The sequence below is a fragment of the Oncorhynchus nerka genome, unplaced genomic scaffold (genome assembly GCF_034236695.1).
Source record: "Oncorhynchus nerka isolate Pitt River unplaced genomic scaffold, Oner_Uvic_2.0 unplaced_scaffold_21___fragment_6___debris, whole genome shotgun sequence".
Classification (NCBI taxonomy): Eukaryota; Metazoa; Chordata; class Actinopteri; order Salmoniformes; family Salmonidae; genus Oncorhynchus; species Oncorhynchus nerka.
The window spans coordinates 5,001-31,741 of record NW_027040335.1 but is presented as its reverse complement, the minus strand read 5'-3'; the positions used below and the strand labels follow the sequence as shown (position 1 = coordinate 31,741).

Here is a 26,741-nt window from a genome sequence, read left to right as displayed (position 1 = left end):
ACGGTGAGGAGGTGACGGTATGACGGTGAGGAGGGAGAGAGAGAGGGGTTATGCCGGTGAGCAGGGAGAGAGAGAGGGGTTATGCCGGTGAGGAGGGAGAGAGAGGGGTAATGACGGTGAGGAGGGAGAGGGAGGGGTAATGAGGAGGGAGAGAGAGAGGGGTAATGACGGTGAGGAGGGAGAGAGACGGTGAGGAGGTGACGGTATGACGGTGAGGAGGGAGAGAGAGAGGGGTAATGACGGTGAGGAGGGAGAGAGAGAGGGGTAATGACGGTGAGGAGGGAGAGAGACGGTGAGAAGGTGACGGTATGACGGTGAGGAGGGAGAGAGAGAGGGGTTATGCCGGTGAGGAGGGAGAGAGACGGTGAGGAGGTGACGGTATGACGGTGAGGAGGGAGAGAGAGAGGGGTAATGACGGTGAGGAGGGAGAGGGAGGGGTAATGACGGTGAGGAGGGAGAGGGAGGGGTAATGACGGCGAGGAGGGAGAGAGAGAGGGGTAATGACAGTGAGGAGGGAGAGGGAGGGGTAATGACGGTGAGGAGGGAGAGAGAGGGGTAATGACTGTGAGGAGGGAGAGAGAGAGGGGTAATGACGGTGAGGAGGGAGAGAGAGAGGGGTAATGACGGTGAGGAGGGAGAGAGAGAGGGGTAATGACGGTGAGGAGGGAGAGAGAGAGAGGTAATGACGGTGAGGAGGGAGAGAGAGAGGGGTAATGACGGTGAGGAGGGAGAGAAATGGGTATGACGGTGAGGAGGGAGAGAGAGAAGGGTATGACAGTGAGGAGGGAGAGAGAGAGGGGTAATTATGGTGAGGAGGGAGAGAGAGAGGGGTGTGACAGTGAGGAGGGAGAGAAATGGGTATGACAGTGAGGAGGGAGAGAGAGAAGGGTATGACAGTAAGGAGGGAGAGAGAGAGGGGTATGACAGTAAGGAGGGAGAGAGAGAGGGGTAATGACAGTGAGGAGGGAGAGAGAGAGGGCTATGACAGTGAGGAGGGAGAGAGAGAGGGGTATGACAGTGAGGAGGGAGAGAGAGAAGGGTATGACAGTGAGGAGGGAGAGAGAGAAGGGTATGACAGTGAGGAGGGAGAGAGAGAGGGGTATGACAGTGAGGAGGGAGAGAGAGAAGGGTATGACAGTGAGGAGGGAGAGAGAGAGGGATATGACAGTGAGGAGGGAGAGAGAGAAGGGTATGACAGTAAGGAGGGAGAGAGAGAGGGGTATGACAGTGAGGAGGGAGAGAGAGGGGTATGACAGTGAGGAGGGAGAGAGAGAAGGGTATGACAGTGAGGAGGGAGAGAGAGAAGGGTATGACAGTAAGGAGGGAGAGAGAGAAGGGTATGACAGTGAGGAGGGAGAGAGAGAGGGGTATGACAGTAAGGAGGGAGAGAGAAGGGTATGACAGTGAGGAGGGAGAGAGAGAAGGGTATGACAGTAAGGAGGGAGAGAGAGAGGGGTATGACAGTAAGGAGGGAGAGAGAGAGGGGTAATGACAGTGAGGAGGGAGAGAGAGAGGGGTATGACAGTGAGGAGGGAGAGAGAGAAGGGTATGACAGTGAGGAGGGAGAGAGAGAAGGGTAATGATGGTGAGGAGGGAGAGAGAGAGGGGTGTGACAGTGAGGAGGGAGAGAAATGGGTATGACAGTGAGGAGGGAGAGAGAGAGGGGTATGACAGTGAGGAGGGAGAGAGAGAGGGGTATGACAGTGAGGAGGGAGAGAGAGAAGGGTATGACAGTAAGGAGGGAGAGAGAGAAGGGTATGACAGTGAGGAGGGAGAGAGAGAGGGGTATGACAGTGAGGAGGGAGAGAGAGAGGGGTATGACAGTGAGGAGGGAGAGAGAGAAGGGTATGACAGTGAGGAGGGAGAGAGAGAAGGGTATGACAGTAAGGAGGGAGAGAGAGAAGGGTATGACAGTGAGGAGGGAGAGAGAGAAGGGTATGACAGTGAGGAGGGAGAGAGAGAAGGGTATGACAGTAAGGAGGGAGAGAGAGAAGGGTATGACAGTGAGGAGGGAGAGAGAGAGGGGTATGACAGTAAGGAGGGAGAGAGAGAGGGGTATGACAGTGAGGAGGGAGAGAGAGAGGGGTATGACAGTGAGGAGGGAGAGAGAGAAGGGTATGACAGTGAGGAGGGAGAGAGAGAAGGGTATGACAGTAAGGAGGGAGAGAGAGAAGGGTATGACAGTGAGGAGGGAGAGAGAGAGGGGTATGACAGTAAGGAGGGAGAGAGAGAGGGGTATGACAGTAAGGAGGGAGAGAGAGAAGGGTATGACAGTGAGGAGGGAGAGAGAGGGGTATGACAGTGAGGAGGGAGAGAGAGGGGTATGACAGTGAGGAGGGAGAGAGAGGTGTATGACAGTGAGGAGGGAGAGAGAGGGGTATGACAGTGAGGAGGGAGAGAGGGGTATGATGGTGAGGACGGAGAGAAGATGGTGTAATGTTGAGGAGGGAGAGAGAGGAGAGTGTCCAGCAGGAGACAAAGTTAATTAGGTTGGAGAGGTTGAAACATTTTTGGATGAGGAGAGGGAGAAGAGAGAGCAGATGGAGAAAAGTATGCAGAGTAATGAGGTGTGTGTGTGTGTGTGTGTGTGTGTGTGGAGCCTCCTGTACCTCGAAGGCTCTGTCCAGCTGGTTCATCTCTCTGAGCTGGTTGCCCTTGGAGAAGTGAAGCTCTGCCCTGACAGACATGTCTATGGGGTTTTGAAGTAGTGCCTTGTCTAGAGCATCCAGAGCCTGAAGGAAGAGGAGAGAATTAGTACACATATACAGAGGTTAGCACACACACACGCACGCACACGCACGCACGCACACACGCGCACGCACACACACACACACACACACACACACACACACACACACACACACACACACACTGGGATCCTGATGAGACGTGTGTGGAGACAGTTTCAGAGTGTTCTCATGAGTGAAGCTCAACCACGACATTACTTCTGTTTCTCAACTGTATCACCAGTGTACACTAGTGTACACACCCTTCCATGGCTCGGGATAGACTTCCATGGATAGGGATAGACTTCCATGGCTAGGGATAGACTTCCATGGCTAGGGATAGACTTCCATGGCTAGGGATAGACTTCCATGGCTAGGGATAGACTTCCATGGCTCGGGATAGACTACCATGGCTAGGGATAGACTTCCATGGCTAGGGATAGACTTCCATGGCTAGGGATAGACTTCCATGGCTAGGGATAGACTTCCATAGCTAGGGATAGACTTCCATGGCTAGGGATAGACTTCCATGGCTAGGGATAGACTTCCATAGCTAGGGATAGACTTCCATAGCTAGGGATAGACTTCCATGGCTAGGGATAGACTTCCATGGCTAGGGATAGACTTCCATAGATAGGGATGACAGTGAGGACTTGTGAAGAGCAGAATCAACAACCTCTGCATAAACAAAAAGAGTTGCCTTGTGAGGAGGTGATAACTGTTGAAGGTGTAAACCCGTGTTCACAGTTAGCCATTGTTCTGTCATTTTAACCTGAAAGCCCCAGCAGCCTTGACCCCAAGTCAGAGCAGGTCTACTGAGGCCATGGCCCAGTGAGTCCCAGGAGCCGGGCCAGGGAGCTGGAAACACAAAAGTCTGAGGCTTTTTGGTAAAACGCCGGGCTAAATCCTCGTTGGAAGTGCACCGTGACATATCAGAGAGAGAGAGACAGACTCGTCATTCACTGGCTGATGAGCAGAGAAAAGGTAGTCAGAGAGAGATTTTTTTTTAAAGAAAAAAAAGAGAGTGAGGCTGATTATAGTAGTAGACAGTGTTCTGTGGGGAGAGAGAGAGAGAGAGAGAGAGAGAGCGGAAAGCTGAGAGATTTGAAGGGGAAAGAAAAGAACGAGGAAGAGAGAGGTGAGAATTTAATGCAATTTACTTTTGCCTCTGGGAGAGAGAAGTCTCATCCTTGAGATATAACATAAATATCATCAATCGCTTTTTATTTTCCCTTCCCTTTGACAGAAAGAGAGAGAGAGAGAAAAAAAAGCATGTATAAAACCCCCATTAAGGGGATAACTAGATAGTGTAGCTAACAGATCTGGAAGTGTAGCAGTATCCCTGGTGAGTTAGTATGTAGACACGAGACAGAAACACACTAAGACTATCCAAAGGGAGGAGGGTGTAATATTCACTCTGTTTTCTATCTGAGAGACTGAGAGAGAAAAAGTATCCTCTTGTCCAGCCTTTCTCAAACCCAGGCCCGTGGGACCGCCGCCAGTCCACAGAGGGAAGGCCTGAAAAAGCCTGACTCATTGCACTGGATTCGCCTCGATCTCCTAAATGTCGCGCTTGGTTCATAGAAACCATGGTTACGCCAGTAACCTCCGATCGCCGATAAATACGGTTCGTGACAAAACAGAGCACTTTCTTTTTTTCTTCCAGCAAGTTTCGGCTCTAACTTTTGACCGGTCGGAGCTATTAGCTATTGTGACCCCATCACCGACAGCCGTGACCCTCAGCAACGTGGACCTACCTGCCGTTTCCCTCTACGGCGCTCACAAACTGCACAGGAGGCGTTGGAACGGACTGTGACAAAATCCCATTTGAAAGCAATGCAGATCGTCTTCCCAATACCTTTCTCAATAAATCCTTTAGATCGAAAGGTGGCCTCCCTGATTTGAGATTTGACATATCTTAGTGTGTTACTATGTTGTTTGAGGTAAGTTCAACATTTTCACCAAATAATATATATATTTTTTTGTTTTGTTGATGATATTACCAGGTGTCCTAAAAGAGAGAATCAAATAGCGTGATGGGCTATGTTATTACTGTCCTAAACAAATGATATGTGTTAGGCCCAGGAGGCTGGTGGCACCTTAATGGGGGAGGACGGCTCGTGGTGAAGGCTGGAACGGAATTAGTAGAAAGGTATCAAATACATCAAACGTGTTTGATGCCATTCCATTCGCTCCGTTCCAGCCATTATTATGAGCCGTCCTCCCCTCAGCAGCCTCCACTGGTGTGAGGGTAGTACACATAATAGAGAAAATGTATAGATAAATTGGTGTTTTGAATTTTAAAAACAATTGTCAATATGTTTTATACCCCAGAGGGGAAGAAAAGGCCTTATCTTGCCGGTCCCGGGCACAAAAAAGTTAGCTGCTCTTGTCAGGTCCCCAATACCACCTCTGTTATTTTAGGAAGGAAATACTATTTTTTAGCAGTTAGGCTAAATCCCAAATAGCACCCAATTCCGCATAAGTAGTGCACTACACAGGGATATGGGTGCCATTTGGGACACAGGAATTGCATCCATTCTGTTAGAGTGTCTACAGGGATGGAATGAGGGATGGAACCAGGGAACGGCGGTGGAGAAGGAGGAGAATGTGATCAGAATGGAGAGATGAAGTGAATGAAGTAACGAATGAACGATCAGTGTGAACAGATGGGGATGGGATCCTGTGAGACTTGGAGAAGACAGGAATCTGGATGTGATGGGTTTCCATAGCAACCACTGTTTCCGCGGCGATCACTGTTGCTGACCCTGAGGCGATAAGGATTGTTCTGTTTTTCTTGACCGTCTCTGTCCTTCGCCCATCCCCCATCTCGGTCCTTCGCCCATCCCCCGGCTCGGTCCTTCGCCCATTCCCCGGCTCGGTCCTTCGCCCATCCCCCGTCTCGGTCCTTCGCCCATCCCCCGTCTCGGTCCTTCGCCCATCCCCCATCACTCTCTCTATTCTTCTCACTCTTTCCCGTTCTTTCTTTCAAAGGCAGACACCACAGACCCAACAACACACGCACCTCTGTGTAGTTGCCTCGTTTGCTGTAGATGGCAGACAGTAGGCGGTAGCACTCGATGCAGCTCCCCTGCTTCGATATGATGCCCAGAGTCATCTTCTCGGCCTCTTTAGAGCGGCCTGCCATGGCTAACACTTGTGCCTGTATAGGGAGAGAGAGAGGAGGAAGGGAGAGGGAGAGAGAGGAGGAAGGGAGAGGGAGAGAGAGAGGAGGAAGGGAGAGGGAGAGAGAGAGGGAGAGAGAGGGCAATTCAGGGCCAGACATCTGTTTGTGCTGTCCTGGTATGACTGCAGCATGTGGCGCGTACATGCCTGCATGTGTGTGTGCCTGCGTCTGTGTGTGTGTGTTGTGCCTCACCAGAGCCAGCCAGATATCGGTGCTATCTGGCTGTAGCGTAGCCGCCTCGCGGTACACCTGCAGAGCCTCCTCATAGCGTCCTGTGTTGTAGTACAGCGCCCCTAGTGGCGTCAGGATGTCCACCTTCCTCGTCACCTGCAGGGCCCTGGGGTCAAAGGTCAGGGAGAGGTCAATGGAAGGTCAACAAGAGCTCATACAAGGTCACACAGGACAGCGCCACCCATGACTCTCTTCTCTGAACAATGGGCACTCCCATATTCCCAAATTGGTTGTCACCTCTTAACTCACTTTTTGTACCAAGACTCCGCCTCCTTGTTCTCACTTGAGGAGCGAAGGAGGCGGCCCAAGTTTACCATGGCGACGTAGTGCACTGGCTTGAGACGCACGGCATGCTGGTAGTGGGCTGCCGCCAGATCGCCTTCTCCTAATGAGAGAAGAGTGAGAGAGAGAGTGAGAGTGAGAGAGGTGTGAGAGATTGAGAGTGAGAGAGGGGTGTGAGAGAGAGAGAGACATGTCCTCTACTGTATACTTATTGTTGAATGTATGGTTATTTTGACACTTGGTTATTGTTGTTACTGTTGTCCCGTTGACAATTTGATTGCCATTTTTAAAAATGTTTTTTGTAAATATCCAAAATAAGCTTTCGCAATATGTACATTGTTACGTCATGCCAATAAAGCAAATTGAATTTAATTGAATTGAATTGAGAGAGAGAGACAGAGAGGTGTGAGACAGAGAGGTGTGAGAGAGAGAGAGAGAGAGAGAGAGAGGTGTGAGACAGAGAGGTGTGAGAGAGAGAGAGAGAGAGAGGTGTGAGAGAGAGAGAGAGAGGTGTGAGAGAGAGAGGTGTGAGAGAGAGAGAGAGAGAGAGAGGTGTGAGAGAGAGGTGTGGAGAGAGAGAGAGAGAGAGGTGTGAGAGAGAGAGAGGTGTGTGAGAGAGAGAGAGGTGTGAGAGAGAGACAGAGAGGTGTGAGACAGAGAGGTGTGAGAGAGAGAGAGAGAGAGAGAGTGTGAGAGAGAGAGAGAGAGAGAGAGAGAGAGGTGTGAGAGAGAGAGAGAGAGTGTGAGAGAGAGAGAGAGGTGTGAGAGAGAGAGAGAGAGTGAGAGAGAGAGAGAGAGAGGTGAGAGAGAGAGAGAGAGAGAGAGGTGTGAGACAGAGAGGTGTGAGAGAGAGAGAGAGAGAGAGAGCGAGAGAGGTGAGAGAGAGAGAGAGAGACAGAGAGGTGTGAGAGAGAGAGAGAGACAGAGAGGTGTGAGACAGAGAGGTGTGAGAGAGAGAGAGAGAGAGAGAGAGAGAGAGAGAGAGAGGTGTGAGACAGAGAGAGAGAGAGAGGTGTGAGAGAGAGGTGAGAGAGAGAGGTGAGAGAGAGAGAGAGAGAGAGGTGTGAGAGAGAGGTGAGAGAGAGAGAGAGAGAGAGAGGTGTGAGAGAGAGAGAGTGTGAGAGAGAGAGGTGTGAGAGAGAGACAGAGAGGTGAGACAGAGAGGTGTAGAGAGAGAGAGAGAGAGTGAGAGAGAGAGAGAGAGAGAGAGAGTGTGAGAGAGAGAGAGAGAGGTGTGAGAGAGAGAGAGAGAGTGTGAGAGAGAGAGAGAGAGGTGAGAGAGAGAGAGAGGTGAGAGAGAGAGAGAGAGAGAGAGAGAGTGTGAGACAGAGAGGTGTGAGAGAGAGAGAGAGAGAGAGCGAGAGAGGTGTGAGAGAGAGAGAGAGAGAGACAGAGAGGTGTGAGAGAGAGAGAGAGAGAGACAGAGAGGTGTGAGACAGAGAGGTGTGAGAGAGAGAGAGAGAGAGAGAGAGGTGTGAGACAGAGAGGTGTGAGAGAGAGAGAGAGAGAGGTGTGAGAGAGAGAGAGAGAGGTGAGAGAGAGAGGTGTGAGAGAGAGAGAGAGAGAGAGAGAGAGAGAGAGGTGAGAGAGAGAGAGAGAGAGAGAGAGAGAGAGGTGAGACAGAGAGGTGTGAGAGAGAGAGAGAGAGAGAGAGCGAGAGAGGTGTGAGAGAGAGAGAGAGAGAGACAGAGAGGTGTGAGAGAGAGAGAGAGAGACAGAGAGGTGTGAGACAGAGAGGTGTGAGAGAGAGAGAGAGAGAGAGAGAGTGTGAGAGAGAGAGAGAGGTGAGAGAGAGAGAGAGGTGTGAGAGAGAGACAGAGAGGTGTGAGACAGAGAGGTGTGAGAGAGAGAGAGAGAAAGAGAGAGAGAGAGAGAGTGTGAGAGAGAGGTGTGAGAGAGAGAGAGAGGTGTGAGAGAGACAGAGGTGTGAGAGAGAGACAGAGAGGTGTGAGAGAGAGGTGTGAGAGAGAGAGAGTGAGAGAGGTGAGAGAGAGAGAGAGAGAGAGAGAGAGAGAGCGAGAGAGAGAGAGAGACAGAGAGGTGTGAGACAGAGAGGTGTGAGAGAGAGAGAGAGAGAGAGAGAGAGAGGTGTGAGAGAGAGAGAGAGGTGTGTGAGAGAGAGAGAGAGGTGAGAGAGAGACAGAGAGGTGAGACAGAGAGGTGTGAGAGAGAGAGAGAGAGAGAGAGAGAGAGAGAGAGTGTGAGAGAGAGGTGTGAGAGAGAGAGAGAGAGGTGTGAGAGAGACAGAGGTGTGAGAGAGAGACAGAGAGGTGTGAGAGAGAGGTGTGAGAGAGAGAGTGAGAGGGTGAGAGAGAGAGAGAGAGAGAGAGAGCGAGAGAGAGAGAGAGAGACAGAGAGGTGTGAGACAGAGAGGTGAGAGAGAGAGAGAGAGAGAGAGAGAGAGAGAGAGCGAGAGAGAGAGAGAGACAGAGAGGTGTGAGACAGAGAGGTGTGAGAGAGAGAGAGAGAGAGAGAGAGAGAGAGAGAGGTGAGAGAGAGGTGTGAGAGAGAGAGTGAGAGAGGTGTGAGAGAGACAGAGGTGTGAGAGAGAGACAGAGAGGTGTGAGAGAGAGGTGTGAGAGAGAGAGTGAGAGAGAGACAGAAAGGTGTGAAAGAGAGAGAGAGAGAGAGAGAGGGGTGTGTGAGAGAGAGAGAGGTGTGTGAGAGCGAGAGAGAGAGAGAGGGGTGAGAGAGAGAGGTGTGAGAGAGAGAGAGAGAGAGAGGTGTGAGAGAGAGAGAAAGAGAGAGAGAGAGAGGTGAGAGAGAGAGAGAGGTGTGAGACAGAGAGGTGTGTGAGAGAGAGAGAGAGAGAGAGAGCGAGAGAGGTGGAGAGAGAGAGAGAGAGAGAGAGAGAGAGAGAGAGAGGTGTGAGACAGAGAGGTGTGAGAGAGAGAGAGAGAGACACAGAGAGGTGTGAGAGTGAGAGAGAGGTGAGAAAGAGAGAGAGAGAGGTGTGAGAGCGAGAGAGAGGTGAGAAAGAGAGAGAGAGAGGTGTGAGAGCGAGAGAGAGATGTGTGAGAGCGAGAGAGAGGGGTGTGTGAGAGCGAGAGAGAGATGTGTGAGAGAGATGTGTGAGAGAGAGGTGTGAGACAGAGACAGACAGAGACAGACACAGAGAGAGAGAGAGAGAGAGAGAGAGGTGTGAGAGAGAGAAAGAGGTGTGTGTCTGAGAGAGAGAGGTGTGTGTGAGAGAGAGAGGTGTGAGAGAGAGAGTGAGAGAGATGAGAGAGAGAGTGAGAGGTGTGAGAGAGAGAGGTGTGAGAGAGAGAGAGAGAGAGGTGTGTGAGAGAGAAAGAGGTGTGTGTCAGAGAGAGAGAGGAGTATGTGAGAGAGAGAGGTGTGAGAGAGAGATAGGTGTGTGAGAGAGAGAGGTGAGAGAGAGAGAGAGAGAGAGGTGTGAGAGAGAGAGAGAGTGAGAGAGGTGTGAGAGAGAGAGTGAGCGAGGTGTGTGAGAGAGAGAGAGAGGTGTGAGAGAGAGAGAGGTGTGTGAGAGAGAGGTGTGAGAGAGAGAGAGGTGTGAGAGAGAGAAAGAGATGTGTGTCAGAGAGAGAGAGGTGTGTGTGAGAGAGCGGTGTGAGAGAGAGATAGGTGTGTGTCAGAGAGAGAGAGGTGTGTGTCAGAGAGAGAGAGAGGTGTGAGAGAGAGAGAGGTGTGAGAGAGGGTGAGAGAGGTGTGAGAGAGAGACAGAGAGGTGTGAGAGAGAGGTGTGAGAGAGAGAGTGAGAGAGAGAGAGGTGAGAGAGAGACAGAAAGGTGTGAAAGAGAGGGAGAGAGAGAGAGGGAGTGAAAGAGAGAGAGGTGAGAGAGAGAGAGAGAGAGGTGTGAGAGCGAGAGAGAGTGTGTGAGAGGTGAGAGAGAGGTGTGTGAGAGCGAGAGAGAGAGGTGTGTGAGAGAGAGAGAGAGAGAGAGGTGTTTGAGAGAGAGTGAGAGAGGTGTGAGAGAGAGAGAGTGAGAGAGAGAGGTGTGAGAGAGACAGAGGTGTGAGAGAGAGACAGAGAGAGAGGTGTGAGAGAGAGACAGAAAGTTGTGAAAGAGAGAGAGAGAGAGAGAGAGGGGGTGTGAGAGAGAGAGGGGTGTGAGAGAGAGAGAGGTGTGTGAGAGCGAGAGAGAGAGAGAGAGAGGGGTGTGTGAGAGAGAGAGGGGTGTTAGAGCGAGAGAGAGAGGTGTGTGAGAGCGAGAGAGAGAGAGGTGAGAAAGAGAGAGAGAGAGAGAGAGAGGTGAGAAAGAGAGAGAGAGAGAGAGAGGGGTGAGAGCGAGAGAGAGAGGTGTGTGAGAGTGAGAGGTGTGTGAGAGCGAGAGAGAGGTGTGTGAGAGCGAGAGAGAGGGTGTGTGAGAGAGAGAGAGAGAGAGGTGTTTGAGAGAGAGTGAGAGAGGTGTGAGAGAGAGAGTGAGAGAGGTGAGAGAGAGAGAGAGTGAGAGAGAGAGGTGTGAGAGAGACAGAGGTGTGAGAGAGAGACAGAGAGAGAGAGTGAGAGAGAGACAGAAAGTTGTGAAAGAGAGAGAGAGAGAGAGAGGGAGGGTGTGTGAGAGAGAGAGGGGTGTGTGAGAGAGAGAGAGGTGGTGTGAGAGCGAGAGAGAGAGAGAGAGGGGTGTGTGAGAGAGAGAGGGGTGTTAGAGCGAGAGAGAGAGGTGTGTGAGAGCGAGAGAGAGAGAGTGTGTGAGAGCAAGAGAGAGAGGTGTGTGAGGGAGAGAGAGAGAGAGGTTGAGAGAGAGAAAGGGGTGTGAGAGAGAGAAAGAGGTGTGTGTCAGAGAGAGAGAGAGTATGTGAGAGAGAGAGGTGTGAGAGAGAGATAGGTGTGTGAGAGAGAGAGGTGTGAGAGAGAGAGAGAGAGAGAGAGGTGAGAGAGAGAGAGTGAGAGAGGTGTGAGAGAGAGAGTGAGCGAGGTGTGTGAGAGAGAGAGAGAGAGAGGTGTGAGAGAGAGAGAGGTGTGTGAGAGAGAGGTGAGAGAGAGAGAGGTGTGAGAGAGAGAAAGAGATGTGTGTGAGAGAGAGGTGTGAGAGAGAGATAGGTGTGTGTCAGAGAGAGATAGGTGTGTGTCAGAGAGAGAGAGAGGTGTGAGAGAGAGAGAGAGAGAGAGGTGTGAGAGAGGGTGAGAGAGGTGTGAGAGAGAGAGAAGTGTGAGAGAGAGACAGAGAGGTGTGAGAGAGGTGAGAGAGAGAGTGAGAGAGAGAGAGGTGTGAGAGAGAGAAAGAGAGAGAGGTGAGAAAGAGAGAGAGAGGGGTGTGAGAGCGAGAGAGAGAGGTGTGTGAGAGCGAGAGGTGTGTGAGAGCGAGAGAGAGGTGTGTGAGAGCGAGAGAGAGAGGTGTGTGAGAGAGAGAGGTGTGAAAGAGAGAGTGAGAGAGGTGTGAGAGAGAGAGTGAGAGAGGTGTGAGAGAGAGAGAGTGAGAGAGAGTGAAAGAGAGAGGTGTGAGAGAGACAGAGGTGTGAGAGAGAGACAGAGAGGTGTGAGAGAGAGAGAGTGAGAGAGGTGTGAGAGAGAGACAGAAAGTTGTGAAAGAGAGAGAGAGAGAGAGAGAGAGGGGGTGTGAGAGAGAGAGGTGTGTGAGAGTGAGAGAGAGAGAGGGGTGTGTGAGAGAGAGAGTGTGTGAGAGCGAGAGAGAGGTGTGTGAGAGCGAGAGAGAGAGGGTGTGAGAGCAAGAGAGAGAGGTGTGTGGGAGAGAGAGAGAGGGGTGTGAGAGAGAGAGAGAGGTGTGAGAGTCAGAGAGAGAGAGAGGGGTGTGTGAGAGAGAGAGAGGTGTGAGAGAGAGAGAGTGAGAGAGGTGTGTGAGAGAGAGAGAGAGAGGTGTGTGAGAGAGAGAGAGAGAGGTGTGTGTGTGAGAGAGAGAGAGAGGTGTGAGAGAGACAGAAAGGTGTGAAAGAGAGAGAGAGAGAGAGGTGTGAGAGAGAGAAAGAGAGAGAGAGGTGAGAGAGAGAGAGAGGTGTGAGAGCGAGAGAGAGGTGAGAAAGAGAGAGAGAGAGGTGTGAGAGTGAGAGAGAGGTGTGTGAGAGCGAGAGAGAGAGGTGTGTGAGAGCGAGAGAGAGAGATGTGTGAGAGATGTGAGAGAGAGGTGTGAGACAGAGACAGACACAGAGAGAGAGAGAAAGAGGTGTGTGTCTGAGAGAGAGAGGTGTGTGTGAGAGAGAGAGGTGTGAGAGAGAGAGTGAGAGAGATGAGAGAGAGAGTGAGAGGTGTGAGAGAGAGAGAGAGGAATATGTGAGAGAGAGAGGTGTGAGAGAGAGATAGAGTTGTGTGTCAGAGATAGAGAGGTGTGTGTCAGAGAGAGAGAGGTGTGAGAGAGAGAGAGAGAGAGAGAGAGAGAGAGAGAGAGAGGGAGAGACAGAGACAGAGAGGTGTGAGAGAGAGGTGAGAGAGAGAGTGAGAGAGGTGTGAGAGAGAGAGAGTGTGAGAGAGAGACAGAAATGTGTGAAAGAGAGAGAGAGAGGTGAGAGAGAGGTGTGAGAGAGAGTGAGAGAGAGTGAGAGAGGTGTGTGAGAGAGAGAGGTGTGAGAGAGAGAGAGGTGTGTGTCAGAGAGAGAGAGGTGTGTGTCAGAGAGAGAGAGGTGTGTGAGAGAGAGAGAGAGAGAGGGGGTGTGAGAGAGAGAGAGAGAGAGGTGTGAGAGAGAGAGAGAGAGGTGTGTGAGAGAGAGAGAGAGGTGTGAGAGAGGTGTGTGAGAGAGAGGGGTGTGTGAGAGAGGTGTGTGAGAGAGAGGTGTGTGAGAGAGAGGTGTGAGAGAGAGACAGAGAGAGAGGTGTGAGACAGAGAGAGAGAGAGAGAGAGAGAGAGAGAGAGAGAGACAGAGAGAGAGAGAGAGACAGAGAGAGAGAGAGAGAGAGAGAGAGACAGAGAGAGAGAGAGAGAGACAGAGAGAGAGAGACACAGAGAGAGAGAGAGAGACAGAGAGAGAGAGAGAGAGAGAGAGAGAGAGAGACAGAGACAGAGAGAGACAGAGAGAGAGAGAGGTGTGAGTAAGCTAAAACTTTATTTGCAGACAGATCAACATTCTCCTACCAACCCAACGGAACTCACCGGTATCAACCAGAAACACTCCGTAGTTATTATGCAGGTCCGAGCTGTCCGGGCAGCTCTCTATGCCTTGAAGATAAACGTCATTGGCCTCCGCAAACCGCTTCTATAATAAAAAAAATACGAGATCAATAAAATAGTTCTATTGAATTATTGAGTATGAGCTGATGTCATGTGTGAAATTGTGGCTACGCTGAGATAAGGTTAGAAAGAGCCTGTGGTAATAGAAGGTTAGGGAGTCAGTGAGCGTGTTTAATTGAACAAGCCAAAGTAATGGCACAGTGACTGGAGTTCCCGGCAGCAAGATTAATGATCTACAGCGAATTTTAATTGAATTCTGAATCTATGGAAAGGGGGGAAGGGGGGATATAGCAGATCTCACATTGCCTAACATGCTCTTACAAAAGTGTGTGTGTGAGTGCATGCTAAGTATGTGTGTGAGAGAATGTGTGTATTTTTGTGTGTGTATGCAACCAGTGCATAGATTGAGACATCACTGGAATGGCGTGTGTATTACCTGCAAAGTGTGTGTGTGTGTGTGTGTGTGTGTGTGTGTGTGTGTTACCTGCTCTGCATAAAGTGATGCTAGACTGGAATAGGCGTCAGCGAAGTGTGGGCCGAACCGAATGGAGTCTCTCAACAGAGCCTCTGCCTCTTCTTTCTTCCCTTGGGACCTGAAATAACATCATCATCATCATATGGCTATGTTGTGTCCGTTTTCTGCTGACACACAAACACACCCGCTGTGTATCCATACAGTAGATGACCTGGAAACAGTGTCAGGCCCAGCAGGAGTAATGGGAATCCATGTTGGGTCTGTCTCTAGGCCCGAGGCTGTATGTTCACAGGTCGTAATTGAAAATATAGACCTGATGGATCTGTAGCGCAATGATGAAGTTAATTTGATTCAACATTAGAGATAGCCACGCTAGCAGGGAATGCTGCTGTGTGTGTGTGTGCGCGTGCGTGTGTGTGTGCGTGTGTGTACTACAAACACTTTACACTCCCATCAATGTTGAAGTTGATGGATCTGTAGCGCAATAATGGAGTTAATTTGTATTGCCATTACTGCCATGTTTCTCCATTAGAGCCAGCCAGGCAAGCAGGAATGCTGCTGTGTGTGTACTACAAACACCTTACACGCCCATCAATGACAATAAAGTAGGTGGGGGCTATAATGCAGACAGTAAACAAACAGTAACAGAATACTCCCACTGTCCCGGCAAACGCCAAGTCTGCTGCGCTGGTGTGTCTGTGTGTGTGTGTGTATGAAAGTGTTTTGTTGTTCTAACAAGCCCCCACCTAAGCCCCCTCTTTGTGTCTACCCAGTGATTTCATGAGTGCTCTGTTTATCTCTGTGTTAAACTAAATCTTTTTCCAATCAGCCTCCTGCCAGAGTGACAGGGATGAGTAGAGCAGAGCAGTGTCGATGATGTGACACACACACACACACACACACACTCACACACACACACACACACACACAGCCCTAATGAGCAACAAGCAGAACAGCTCGCCACCGCGTGTCTAAACTATTTCCCCTCAGCGCTATGACTGTGTGGGAAAGAACAGACACAGCATTCTGCTAATGTAAGCCATTTATCCTCAGGTAGGGCACTGTGTGTTCCTCGTTATGTGAGCTGCAGGGACAGGGTGTGTACGAATGAATGGGGTGCGAGCCTTGTGCTGAGACCTCTGAGTGCACGCACAATGTGTGTGTGTGTACGCATGCCGTGTGTGTATATGCATGCAGGTGTGTGTGTGTGTGTGTGTGTGTGTGTGTGTACATCCTACTTGAGCAGGTTTCCCAGGTTGAACAGGGCTCTGTTGTGCTGGGGGTTGGTGTCCAGGGCGGTCCTGTAGTAGTGCTCGGCATCCTCTGGGTGGCGTGTCAGAGTACCCAGGTTGTTCATGGCACTGGCATGGCGAGGGTAGAACCTGGAGAGGTTAGAGGAGGGGGAAGGGAGGAGGAAAGGAGAAGAGCAGGAAAGTAGTTCAGGGAGAGGAGGAGAAGAAAACAAAACAGGTATCTTCAAGTTCCAATCTGGAAGAAAACATTCTTCCTTCATCACATTTTGTGATGACCGCTACTGGTTGAAAAGGTGCCTGATCGGTCTGGTCCTTGAAATCCATGCCGATGACAGGAAGCAATTTAGCACTTTGGGGACATGTGACCCTTCTCATTTGTCCTTGCATGACCCCCAAAGCACTACAAGAAGACGACATGACCCCCATGATACCGTCATTAGGATGAGTGGTTGTTATCCTGATAATGGTTATCGTACACAAAATGGCTTCTGTAAATCAATCATTCTAGAGTGTCTGAAAAAGGCATGAAACGCCCTTAAAGAGCATTGAGTGCTTTTAGAAAGGATCGGGTCAAAGGTGGCATGTAATTTGTAAATCCATTTGAATTATTAGTGCCATAACTGTGAGAGACACTCATCACAACGCCGGGGGGCGAGAGGTGAAACAACGCCACGACAACCGTGTCCATTTCCATGGCAACTCAGGCTCCTTTCCATTGGCTAACGAGTCACAGTTTACGTCGCCTTTCAGTGTGACACTGCCTCAAAAGGAAGCAGTGTGGACTTAGTGGCACGCACACTGCCGTAAGCACACTATTGATCCCCACACACACACCATCACCCAATCTAATGTCTAAGCAGGGGACCAGAACACTAAACCTGAAAAACAAACTAATAAAACAACCTCGAAAGCATGCAATAAAACCAACAACTCCAGGGTAACAACATCGCCTCTCTCTCTTACCACCTTTTAGGCCAAATCAAAAACAAGAAAAATGAGCTACGAACCTCATTTGAAGTGGAGGTAAATTGCCTGAGGGTTAAACTTTGTTGTCTGAAAAAAAAAGGCACCCTATTCCAGAAATACTTAAAGAAATGAGGAGATGGTAATGTCATTGGCCAATGACTGTATAATGTAACATATAATGCCTCGACTGTAGACCAATCGCGTTCACGTTGTCATGCTGCGTCACGCGGTTGCTAAGTTAAGCGTCACGCAATCCCTTCTACCTGCGCAATGTCCCGATTTCAAAGCTATACGGTGTTAAAGAGAACAAGTTATTATCTCACGTCGTGGTTTGTCACGTTGTTTTTCTTGTTCACGCAATTCATGCTAATATGGGGTTTTTGAGCTAGGGCCCAATTGACTCCCACTTGTCCAGAATGACCCAGAATGACCCAGAATGCACCGTGCAGCCCATTGACAACGTACAAGCAACGTACACAATAGCCGTTAGGAAACAAATGGAATTGACCACCTCTTCATTTCCTGAAGTATTCCTGAAGTATTTCTGCCTTATTCCCTATACAGTACACTACCTTTGACAGAACATAGAGAAAAGGGTACCATTTCAGAGCAGCCTCTGTGTAGAGAGTCGTGGTTTGGAGGGGGACAAAGGCAGCACAGGGTTCTGGACACAATTATAACAGCACACATGCAGCATCCTGTTGCTATACGTAGATACAGGCAGGAGAAGGCATTCGAGGGGAACAGGAAAAGAGAGAGAGTGAGAGGGAGAAAGAGAGGGAGCACACTTCTGCTCGTCTGTCTTTGACTACGTGGAGGGATGAGACAGAGATGGGAAAAGGGGAAGGGGGAGGAAAGTGGATGAAATTATGGGGTTTTCGGAGGATGGAGAGATGGACGGATAGGGGCATGAGGAACATAGAAACGGGGAAGGGAACTGATTTAAGGTCTGAGATATGCATCCCTATATACACACACACACACAAACACTCTAGCTAAACCAGCTCACGGAGCATCCTTCAGTGAGCGTCTACATCTCTGCCAGGGGGGATAGAAAGGTAAAAGAACAAACTGCAGAAAGAGAAAAGAATGATCCCACTGGACCTAAACCCTTCTGTCCAAATATGTCAAACTGGCTCTAGCTAGCGCCTGGCACACTGGAAGAGAGGAGAGGGGGAGGAGGGGAGAGAAGCGAGAGGAGGAGGGACGGGACATGAAGGGAAGGGGGGGGGACAGGCGGACGGGAGAGAAGAGAGAGGAGGGGGGAAGGGAGGAGGAGGGAAGGGAAGGGAGGAGAAGGAGGAGGGGAGAGAGCCTCAGATACAGCAGCAGACACACACAGCATGATTTCCCTGCTCCTGTCAGTCAAATACTGACGACTGAGACAAACAAACTCTCTCACACACACACCCGCACAACTACACAGAGACAAAATGACAGAGCACTGAAAGGATCATCAGTTATGACTCAAGAAGAATGGAGGGTGGTAGTGGGGAGGGAAGAGAGGGGGACGAGAAAAAGGGAACGCTGGACTGGGGGATAAATATATAGCCCTCTGGGCCAGGGCCAGTGACAGGCAGAACAAATGGATCCCCTATTTCATTAGGTAGAGCGCTGGGTGTTTGTGTCTCACTGAGATGAATGGGCTGCAAGCATCGAGCTGAGACAAGGCCATTACATGCTTGAGAATATGCACTCTAGTGTGTGCCTGTGTGTGCAAGCAAGAGAGCGTGTGTGCCTTCATGCATTTATGTGCAGAACACAGAGTTCCTCCTGATTTAATAAAAGAGTGTTTTGTAATTAATTGAGGGGGCGGACCATCAACCTACGATAGTCAATAACGTGTCTCCTACTTAAATGAATGAATTCTAGTTAGGCCTGGAGGTACAGTCTAGACATTATAGGGACGACACGCCATATTAAGAAAGGTGTCCTCTCTTTGTCCTGGAGCAAGGGCGAAGAACTGTTCTCCGTTGAGACCTACCTGACCGTTTCTTGACCGCTTGCTGATTGAGGTTTGGAGCCGAGATTCCAATGGGGTTTCTTACCGTTTCTCAGTGGGGTTTTCTGACCTCGATGTCATTTTGAATGTAACTTGAAAACTTCCAGGTCCAGCAGTGGGTGAGGACACCTGAGGTTTCAAACATGCCCTGGAGAACCGAGACTGTGGTTTTGGCAGAATGACCGTATCCCTGAACGTTGAAAAGCTGATGGTGTTATTGCGGTTGAGGAAGGATTGTGGTTTGGCGAGACTGTGTCCAGTTGACACGGTGATCAGGATGAAACACCTAAACTCAGTCTTATTCCTGTAGTTTTACTTTCTTGAACACTCAGATTGTCTTCGGAGCAGATTTGTAGTGGTGTAAACAGCAAAAGCTCGGTCATTATGGACACTATAACTGACCTGAGAGCAGTTTTGTAGTGGTGGATGGCCTCCTGGTGGCGCCCTCTGTCTTTCAGGAAGTTGGCGTAGTTGTAGTGAACCTTGGCGTTGTGAGGCAACGTCTGGATGCCAGACCTGTAGTAAAGAGAGAGAGAGAGGATGAGGGGAAAAGGAGGAGAGGCAGTGAAGCAGATGAACAAACCACACCGCCACCAAACCACACCCCCAAGACAACTCTCGCTTGGCTTCAGTCGTGGCCGCTAGCATTCTTAATGAGCATTCTTCAAAACAAGGCCAAATCAGGAAGTGCAGTCTCCTTTTACTGCATGTGTTCGTCTCAAGTTCTATAAGTTATTGATGGCCTTTGCCTTGTCATCAACTGCAATTCGACTGGGTGCACTGAATTTGCTCGCCCTGGCCCATTGCGGATTGATACTACAGTTTAATAAAAAGCTTAGGCTACAGTAACGAGTGATAGTAAAAAATCCATTTTTTTTCCCCTCAATATGTTTGGAGTGTTGACAGTCATCATTGTTGTAATTGGCTTCAACGAGGGCATGTCTGTCCTCATCGCACTTCTCCTAAAATAAAATAAAAATACTAGGCTCCTATAAATTGCATATGTGTGTGGCACGTTCTCAAGAAGCAAAATATAGCCTAGGCCTACTGTTGATCCTGCATTATAGGACTGAATCATTGAAATATGTTTGGAGAAGCGAATCTTTGGTAACTGGGCGAGAGGTGCTGTTTGGAGATGGGGTTGGATACCTGAACGAGTGAAATTAAGAATGCAAGTAAGATTTGTTTATGTTTTAGGATGTGTAGTAGATGTTTCATTCAAGGCACTCTGACGAATAGACCATTTAAACACCTTTCATGGATAGGCTAGGATAAAGGTAAGGATTAAGAAAAGACAATGCATTGCCATTGAACCAGCATTTGTTAGTAGCCTAGGCCTAAGGTAAGGGTAGCCTATGAAGGGCTTGGTCTTTAATCATATAAACCAACAACAAAAGCAATCTGTTTTTTAAAACCACCACAATATTTCTACATTGGCCATTGTATCATTGTATCATTGTATCCTATTTGCAAGGCAGATTCTCAACAACAACAAACAGCATAGGACTGAATAGTTTGAAGGAGTGTGTGTCTTTTGTAAACGGAATGAGGGCCGCTCTTTGAAAATGGAGATGGATAGCGTACTCGAAAAAGCTCAATGAATTATGCAGGTATGTGAATTATGAATAATAAAAAGCACGAGGGCTAAAACCTCTCAAATATTTCAAAGCCCTCTCCGGAGACCATTTAAAACCCCTTTAATCATAGGCTATTTGGCTAATGGCCAGGATCAAAACACACACCTTTGAGATGCTGCTAAACCAGCCCTCATTAAGAGGAGGGTAGGCTATGCTTGGTTTTGGAGGGAAACCAATCGTTTCTAACTACGAGATTCACCGACACAAAAGGTACTGGATAGGCTGCGCTTCCGCTCTCGAAATCCAACTGAATTACTGTTAAGACCTGCTTTTGGTGGGTCTGAAAAAAGTCCCTTTAGCGCTGCATGAAATTGTCACTATTGCGCAAATATTGCCCCTCCCCCAAGCTAGCTGATGTTAGACAAGTAAATTGCCTAGATCCCAGAATGAGAGATGGAGGGAGGGAGGGAGGGATGAAATGAGGTGTCTTAGTAGCCTGTCCTTATCTGTTAGCGAAGCAGACAGGAAGAGGAACGGACGGATAAACTAATCGATAAACAGCAGGAAGCAGAGTCTGGGAGAGAGATAATGTCTGCTGAGGACATATACTGTAGATGGGGTCAGGGGTGTGTTTACGTGTGTGTGTGTGTGTGTGTGTGTGTGTGTGTGTGTGTGTGTGTGTGCGCGTGTGTGTGATTAGCATGTAATCTGACCTTGCCATGTTCTAATGAACAGCTTTATACGCACACCCATTAATCTGGCTTGTAAAACAACATGTTATGGAGAGAGTGTGGAAGGAAGGAGAGAGGAAGGGTAAATAGTAGGAGAGAGGAAGGGTAAATAGTAGGACAGAGGAAGGGTAAATAGTAGGAGAGAGGAAGGGTAAATAGTAGGACAGAGGAAGGGTAAATAGTAGGAGAGAGGAAGGGTAAATAGTAGGAGAGAGGAAGGGTAAATAGTAGGAGAGAGGAAGGGTAAATAGTAGGAGAGAGGAAGGGTAAATAGTAGGAGAGAGGAAGGGTAAATAGTAGGAGAGAGGAAGGGTAAATAGTGGGAGAGAGGAAGGGTAAATAGTAGGAGAGAGGAAGGGTAAATAGTGGGAGAGAGGAAGGGTAAATAGTAGGAGAGAGGAAGGGTAAATAGTGGGACAGAGGAAGGGTAAATAGTAGGAGAGAGGAAGGGTAAATAGTAGGAGAGAGGAAGGGTAAATAGTAGGAGAGAGGAAGGGTAAATAGTGGGAGAGAGGAAGGGTAAATAGTAGGAGAGAGGAAGGGTAAATAGTGGGAGAGAGGAAGGGTAAATAGTAGGAGAGAGGAAGGGTAAATAGTGGGAGAGAGGAAGGGTAAATAGTAGGAGAGAGGAAGGGTAAATAGTAGGAGAGAGGAAGAGTAAATAGTAGGAGAGAGGAAGGGTAAATAGTAGGAGAGAGGAAGGGTAAATAGTGGAGAGAGGAAGGGTAAATAGTAGGAGAGAGGAAGGGTAAATAGTAGGAGAGAGGAAGGGTAAATAGTAGGAGAGAGGAAGGGTAAATAGTAGGAGAGAGGAAGGGTAAATAGTAGGAGAGAGGAAGGGTAAATAGTAGGAGAGAGGAAGGGTAAATAGTGGGAGAGAGGAAGGGTAAATAGTAGGAGAGAGGAAGGGTAAATAGTGGGAGAGAGGAAGGGTAAATAGTAGGAGAGAGGAAGGGTAAATAGTGGGACAGAGGAAGGGTAAATAGTAGGAGAGAGGAAGGGTAAATAGTAGGAGAGAGGAAGGGTAAATAGTAGGAGAGAGGAAGGGTAAATAGTGGGAGAGAGGAAGGGTAAATAGTAGGAGAGAGGAAGGGTAAATAGTAGGAGAGAGGAAGGGTAAATAGTAGGAGAGAGGAAGGGTAAATAGTAGGAGAGAGGAAGGGTAAATAGTAGGAGAGGAAGGGTAAATAGTAGGAGAGAGGAAGGGTAAATAGTAGGAGAGAGGAAGGGTAAATAGTGGGAGAGAGGAAGGGTAAATAGTGGGAGAGAGGAAGGGTAAATAGTGGGAGAGAGGAAGGGTAAATAGTAGGAGAGAGAGGAAGGGTAAATAGTGGGAGAGAGGAAGGGTAAATAGTGGGAGAGAGGAAGGGTAAATAGTGGGAGGAAGGGTAAATAGTAGGAGAGGAAGGGGAAATAGTAGGAGAGGAAGGGGAGGAGAGGAAGGGTAAATAGTAGGAGAGAGGAAGGGTAAATAGTAGGAGAGAGGAAGGGTAAATAGTAGGAGAGAGGAAGGGTAAATAGTAGGAGAGAGGAAGGGTAAATAGTAGGAGAGAGGAAGGGTAAATAGTAGGAGAGAGGAAGGGTAAATAGTAGGAGAGAGGAAGGGTAAATAGTAGGAGAGAGGAAGGGTAAATAGTAGGAGAGAGGAAGAAATAGTGGGAGGGTAAATAGTAGGAGAGAGGAAGAGTAAATAGTGGGAGAGAGGAAGGGTAAATAGTAGGGAGAGGGAAGGGTAAATAGTAGGAGAGAGGAAGGGTAAATAGTAGGAGAGAGGAAGGGTAAATAGTAGGAGAGAGGAAGGGTAAATAGTAGGAGAGAGGAAGGGTAAATAGTAGGAGAGAGGAAGGGTAAATAGTAGGAGAGAGGAAGGGTAAATAGTAGGAGAGAGGAAGGGTAAATAGTAGGAGAGAGGAAGGGTAAATAGTAGGAGAGAGGAAGGGTAAATAGTGGGAGAGAGGAAGGGTAAATAGTGGGAGAGAGGAAGGGTAAATAGTGGGAGAGAGGAAGGGTAAATAGTGGGAGAGAGGAAGGGTAAATAGTAGGAGAGAGGAAGGGTAAATAGTAGGAGAGAGGAAGGGTAAATAGTAGGAGAGAGGAAGGGTAAATAGTAGGAGAGAGGAAGGGTAAATAGTAGGAGAGAGGAAGGGTAAATAGTAGGAGAGAGGAAGGGTAAATAGTAGGAGAGAGGAAGGGTAAATAGTAGGAGAGAGGAAGGGTAAATAGTAGGAGAGAGGAAGGGTAAATAGTAGGAGAGAGGAAGGGTAAATAGTAGGAGAGAGGAAGGGTAAATAGTGGGAGAGAGGAAGGGTAAATAGTAGGAGAGAGGAAGGGTAAATAGTAGGAGAGAGGGAAGGGTAAATAGTAGGAGAGAGGAAGGGTAAATAGTGGGAGAGAGGAAGGGTAAATAGTGGGAGAGAGGAAGGGTAAATAGTAGGAGAGAGGAAGGGTAAATAGTAGGAGAGAGGAAGGGTAAATAGTGGGAGAGAGGAAGGGTAAATAGTAGGAGAGAGGAAGAGTAAATAGTAGGAGAGAGGAAGGGTAAATAGTAGGAGAGAGGAAGGGTAAATAGTAGGAGAGAGGAAGGGTAAATAGTAGGAGAGAGGAAGAGTAAATAGTAGGAGAGAGGAAGGGTAAATAGTGGGAGAGAGGAAGGGTAAATAGTAGGAGAGAGGAAGGGTAAATAGTAGGAGAGAGGAAGGGTAAATAGTAGGAGAGAGGAAGAGTAAATAGTAGGAGAGAGGAAGGTAAATAGTGGGAGAGAGGAAGGGTAAATAGTAGGAGAGGAAGAGGAAGAGGAAGGGTAAATAGTGGGAGAGAGGAAGGTAAATAGTAGGAGAGAGGAAGGGTAAATAGTAGGAGAGAGGAAGGGTAAATAGTGGAGAGAGGAAGGGTAAATAGTGGGAGAGAGGAAGGGTAAATAGTGGAGAGAGGAAGGGTAAATAGTAGGAGAGAGGAAGGGTAAATAGTAGGAGAGAGGAAGGGTAAATAGTAGAGGAGAGAGTAGGAAGGGTAAATAGTAGGAGAGAGGAAGGGTAAATAGTGGGAGAGAGGAAGGGTAAATAGTAGGAGGAAGAGGAAAGGGTAAATAGTAGGGAGAGAGGAAGGGTAAATAGTAGGAGAGAGGAAGAGTAAATAGTGGGAGAGAGGAAGGGTAAATAGTAGGAGAGAAGGGTAAATAGTAGGAGAGAGGAAGGGTAAATAGTAGGAGAGAGGAAGGGTAAATAGTAGGAGAGAGGAAGGGTAAATAGTAGGAGAGAGGAAGGGTAAATAGTAGGAGAGAGGAAGGGTAAATAGTAGGAGAGAGGAAGGGTAAATAGTGGGAGAGAGGAAGGGTAAATAGTAGGAAGAGGAAGAGTAAATAGTGGGAGAGAGGAAGGGTAAATAGTAGGAGAGAGGAAGGGTAAATAGTGGAGAGAGGAAGGGTAAATAGTGGAGAGAGGAAGGGTAAATAGTAGGGAGGAGGAAGGTAAATAGTAGGAGGAGGAAGGGTAAATAGTGGGAGAGAGGAAGGGTAAATAGTAGGAGAGAGGAAGGGTAAATAGTGGGAGAGAAGGAAGGGTAAATAGTGGAGAGAGGAAGAGAAATAGTGGGAGAGAGGGTAAGGGAGAAATAAATAGTAGGAGAGAGGAAGGGTAAATAGTGGGAGAGAGGAAGGGTAAATAGTAGGAGAGAGGAAGGGTAAATAGTAGGAGAGAGGAAGGGTAAATAGTAGGAGAGAGGAAGGGTAAATAGTAGGAGAGAGGAAGGGTAAATAGTAGGAGAGAGGAAGGGTAAATAGTGGGAGAGAGGAAGGGTAAATAGTAGGAGAGAGGAAGGGTAAATAGTGGGAGGAAGGGTAAATAGTAGGAGAGAGGAAGGGTAAATAGTAGGAGAGAGGGAAGGGTAAATAGTAACATGGGAGAGAGGAAATAGTAGGGAGAGAGGAAGGGTAAATAGTAGGAGAGAGGAAGGGTAAATAGTGGGAGAGAGGAAGGGTAAATAGTAGGAAGAGGAAATAGTAGGAGAGGGAAGGGTAAATAGTAGGAGAGAGGAAGGGTAAATAGTAGGAGAGAGGAAGGGTAAATAGTAGGAGAGAGGAAGGGGAGAGAGGAAGGGTAAATAGTAGGAGAGAGGAAGGGTAAATAGTAGGAGAGGAAGGAAATAGGGGAGAGAGGAAGGGTAAATAGTGGGAGAGAGGAAGGGTAAATAGTAGGAGAGAGGAAGGGTAAATAGTAGGGAGAGAGGAAGGGTAAATAGTAGGAGAGAGGAAGGGTAAATAGTAGGAGAGAGGAAGGGTAAATAGTAGGAGGAAGGGTAAATAGTAGGAGAGAGGAAAATAAATAGGAGAGAGGAAGGGTAAATAGTAGGAGAGAGGAAGGGTAAATAGTGGGAGAGGAAGGAAGGGTAAATAGTAGGAGAGAGGAAGGGTAAATAGTGGGAGAGAGGAAGGGTAAATAGTAGAGAGAGGAAGGGTAAATAGTGGGAGAGAGGAAGGGTAAATAGTAGGAGAGAGGAAGGGTAAATAGTAGGAGAGAGGAAGGGTAAATAGTAGGAGAGAGGAAGGGTAAATAGTAGGAGAGAGGAAGGGTAAATAGTAGGAGAGAGGAAGGGTAAATAGTGGGAGAGAGAAATAGGGAAGGGGGTAAATAGTGGGAGAGAGAAGGCAAATAGTAGGAGAGGAAGGGTAAATAGTGGAGAGAGGGTAAATAGTAAGGGTAAATAGTAGGAGAGAGGAAGGGTAAATAGTAGGAGAGAGGAAGGGTAAATAGTGGGAGAGAGGAAGGGTAAATAGTAGGAGGAGGAAGGGTAAATAGTAGGGAGAGGAAGGGTAAATAGTAGGAGAGAGGAAGGGTAAATAGTAGGAGAGAGGAAGGGTAAATAGTGGGAGAGAGGAAGGGTAAATAGTGGGAGAGAGGAAGGGTAAATAGTAGGATAGAGGAAGGGTAAATAGTAGGAGAGAGGAAGGGTAAATAGTAGGAGAGAGGAAGGGTAAATAGTGGGAGAGAGGAAGGGTAAATAGTGGGAGAGAGGAAGGGTAAATAGTGGGAGAGAGGAAGGGTAAATAGTAGGAGAGAGGAAGGGTAAATAGTGGGAGAGAGGAAGGGTAAATAGTGGGAGAGAGGAAGGGTAAATAGTAGGAGAGAGGAAGAGTAAATAGTAGGAGAGAGGAAGGGTAAATAGTAGGAGAGAGGAAGGGTAAATAGTAGGAGAGAGGAAGGGTAAATAGTAGGAGAGAGGAAGAGGAAATAGGTAAATAGTAGGAGAGAGGAAGGGTAAATAGTAGGAGAGAGGAAGGGTAAATAGTGGAGAGAGGAAGGGTAAATAGTGGGAGAGAGGAAGGGTAAATAGTGGGAGAGAGGAAGGGTAAATAGTGGAGAGAAGGGTAAATAGTAGGAGAGAGGAAGGGTAAATAGTAGGAGAGAGGAAGGGTAAATAGTAGGAGAGAGGAAGGGTAAATAGTAGGAGAGAGGAAGGGTAAATAGTAGGAGAGAGGAAGGGTAAATAGTAGGAGAGAGGAAGAGTAAATAGTAGGAGAGAGGAAGAGTAAATAGTAGGAGAGAGGAAGGGTAAATAGTAGGAGAGAGGAAGGGTAAATAGTAGGAGAGAGGAAGGGTAAATAGTAGGAGAGAGGAAGGGTAAATAGTAGGAGAGAGGAAGGGGTAAATAGTAGGAGAGAGGAAGGGTAAATAGTAGGAGAGAGGAAGGGTAAATAGTAGGAGAGAGGAAGGGTAAATAGTAGGAGAGAGGAAGAGTAAATAGTAGGAGAGAGGAAGGTAAATAGTAGGAGAGAGGAAGGGTAAATAGTAGGAGAGAGGAAGGGTAAATAGTAGGAGAGAAGGGTAAATAGTAGGAGAGAGGAAGGGTAAATAGTAGGAGAGAGGAAGGGTAAATAGGAGAGAGGAAGGGTAAATAGTAGGAGAGAAGGAAGGGTAAATAGTAGGAGAGAGGAAGGGTAAATAGTGGGAGAGAGGAAGGGTAAATAGTAGGAGAGAGGAAGAGTAAATAGTAGGAGAGAGGAAGGGTAAATAGTACCATACCACTGACCACACACCCCATACCACTGAACACACACCCCATACCACTGACCACTCACCTCATACCACTGACCACACACCCCATACCACTGACCACTCACCCCATACCACTGACCACTCACCCCATACCACCCACCACTCACCCCATACCACTGACCACACACCCCATACCACTGACTACTCACCCCATACCACTGACCACACACCCCATA

At 48.4% G+C, this 26,741-nt stretch overlaps 1 protein-coding gene across 1 annotated transcript in view; it reads right to left on the bottom strand.

Moving 5' to 3' along the window:
- Nucleotides 1–26,741, bottom strand: part of LOC115133119 (protein O-mannosyl-transferase TMTC1-like) — a 31,296-nt gene that overhangs the window by 4,175 nt on the left and 380 nt on the right. The window contains exons 2-9 of the mRNA XM_065016537.1: nt 18,610–18,723; nt 15,225–15,368; nt 13,996–14,104; nt 13,434–13,536; nt 6,394–6,529; nt 6,106–6,250; nt 5,752–5,889; nt 2,610–2,732 (exon numbers count right to left, since the gene is read on the bottom strand). Coding sequence (XP_064872609.1) covers nt 2,610–2,732; nt 5,752–5,889; nt 6,106–6,250; nt 6,394–6,529; nt 13,434–13,536; nt 13,996–14,104; nt 15,225–15,368; nt 18,610–18,723 — 1,012 coding nt within the window. The remainder of the gene's footprint in view (nt 1–2,609; nt 2,733–5,751; nt 5,890–6,105; nt 6,251–6,393; nt 6,530–13,433; nt 13,537–13,995; nt 14,105–15,224; nt 15,369–18,609; nt 18,724–26,741) is intronic.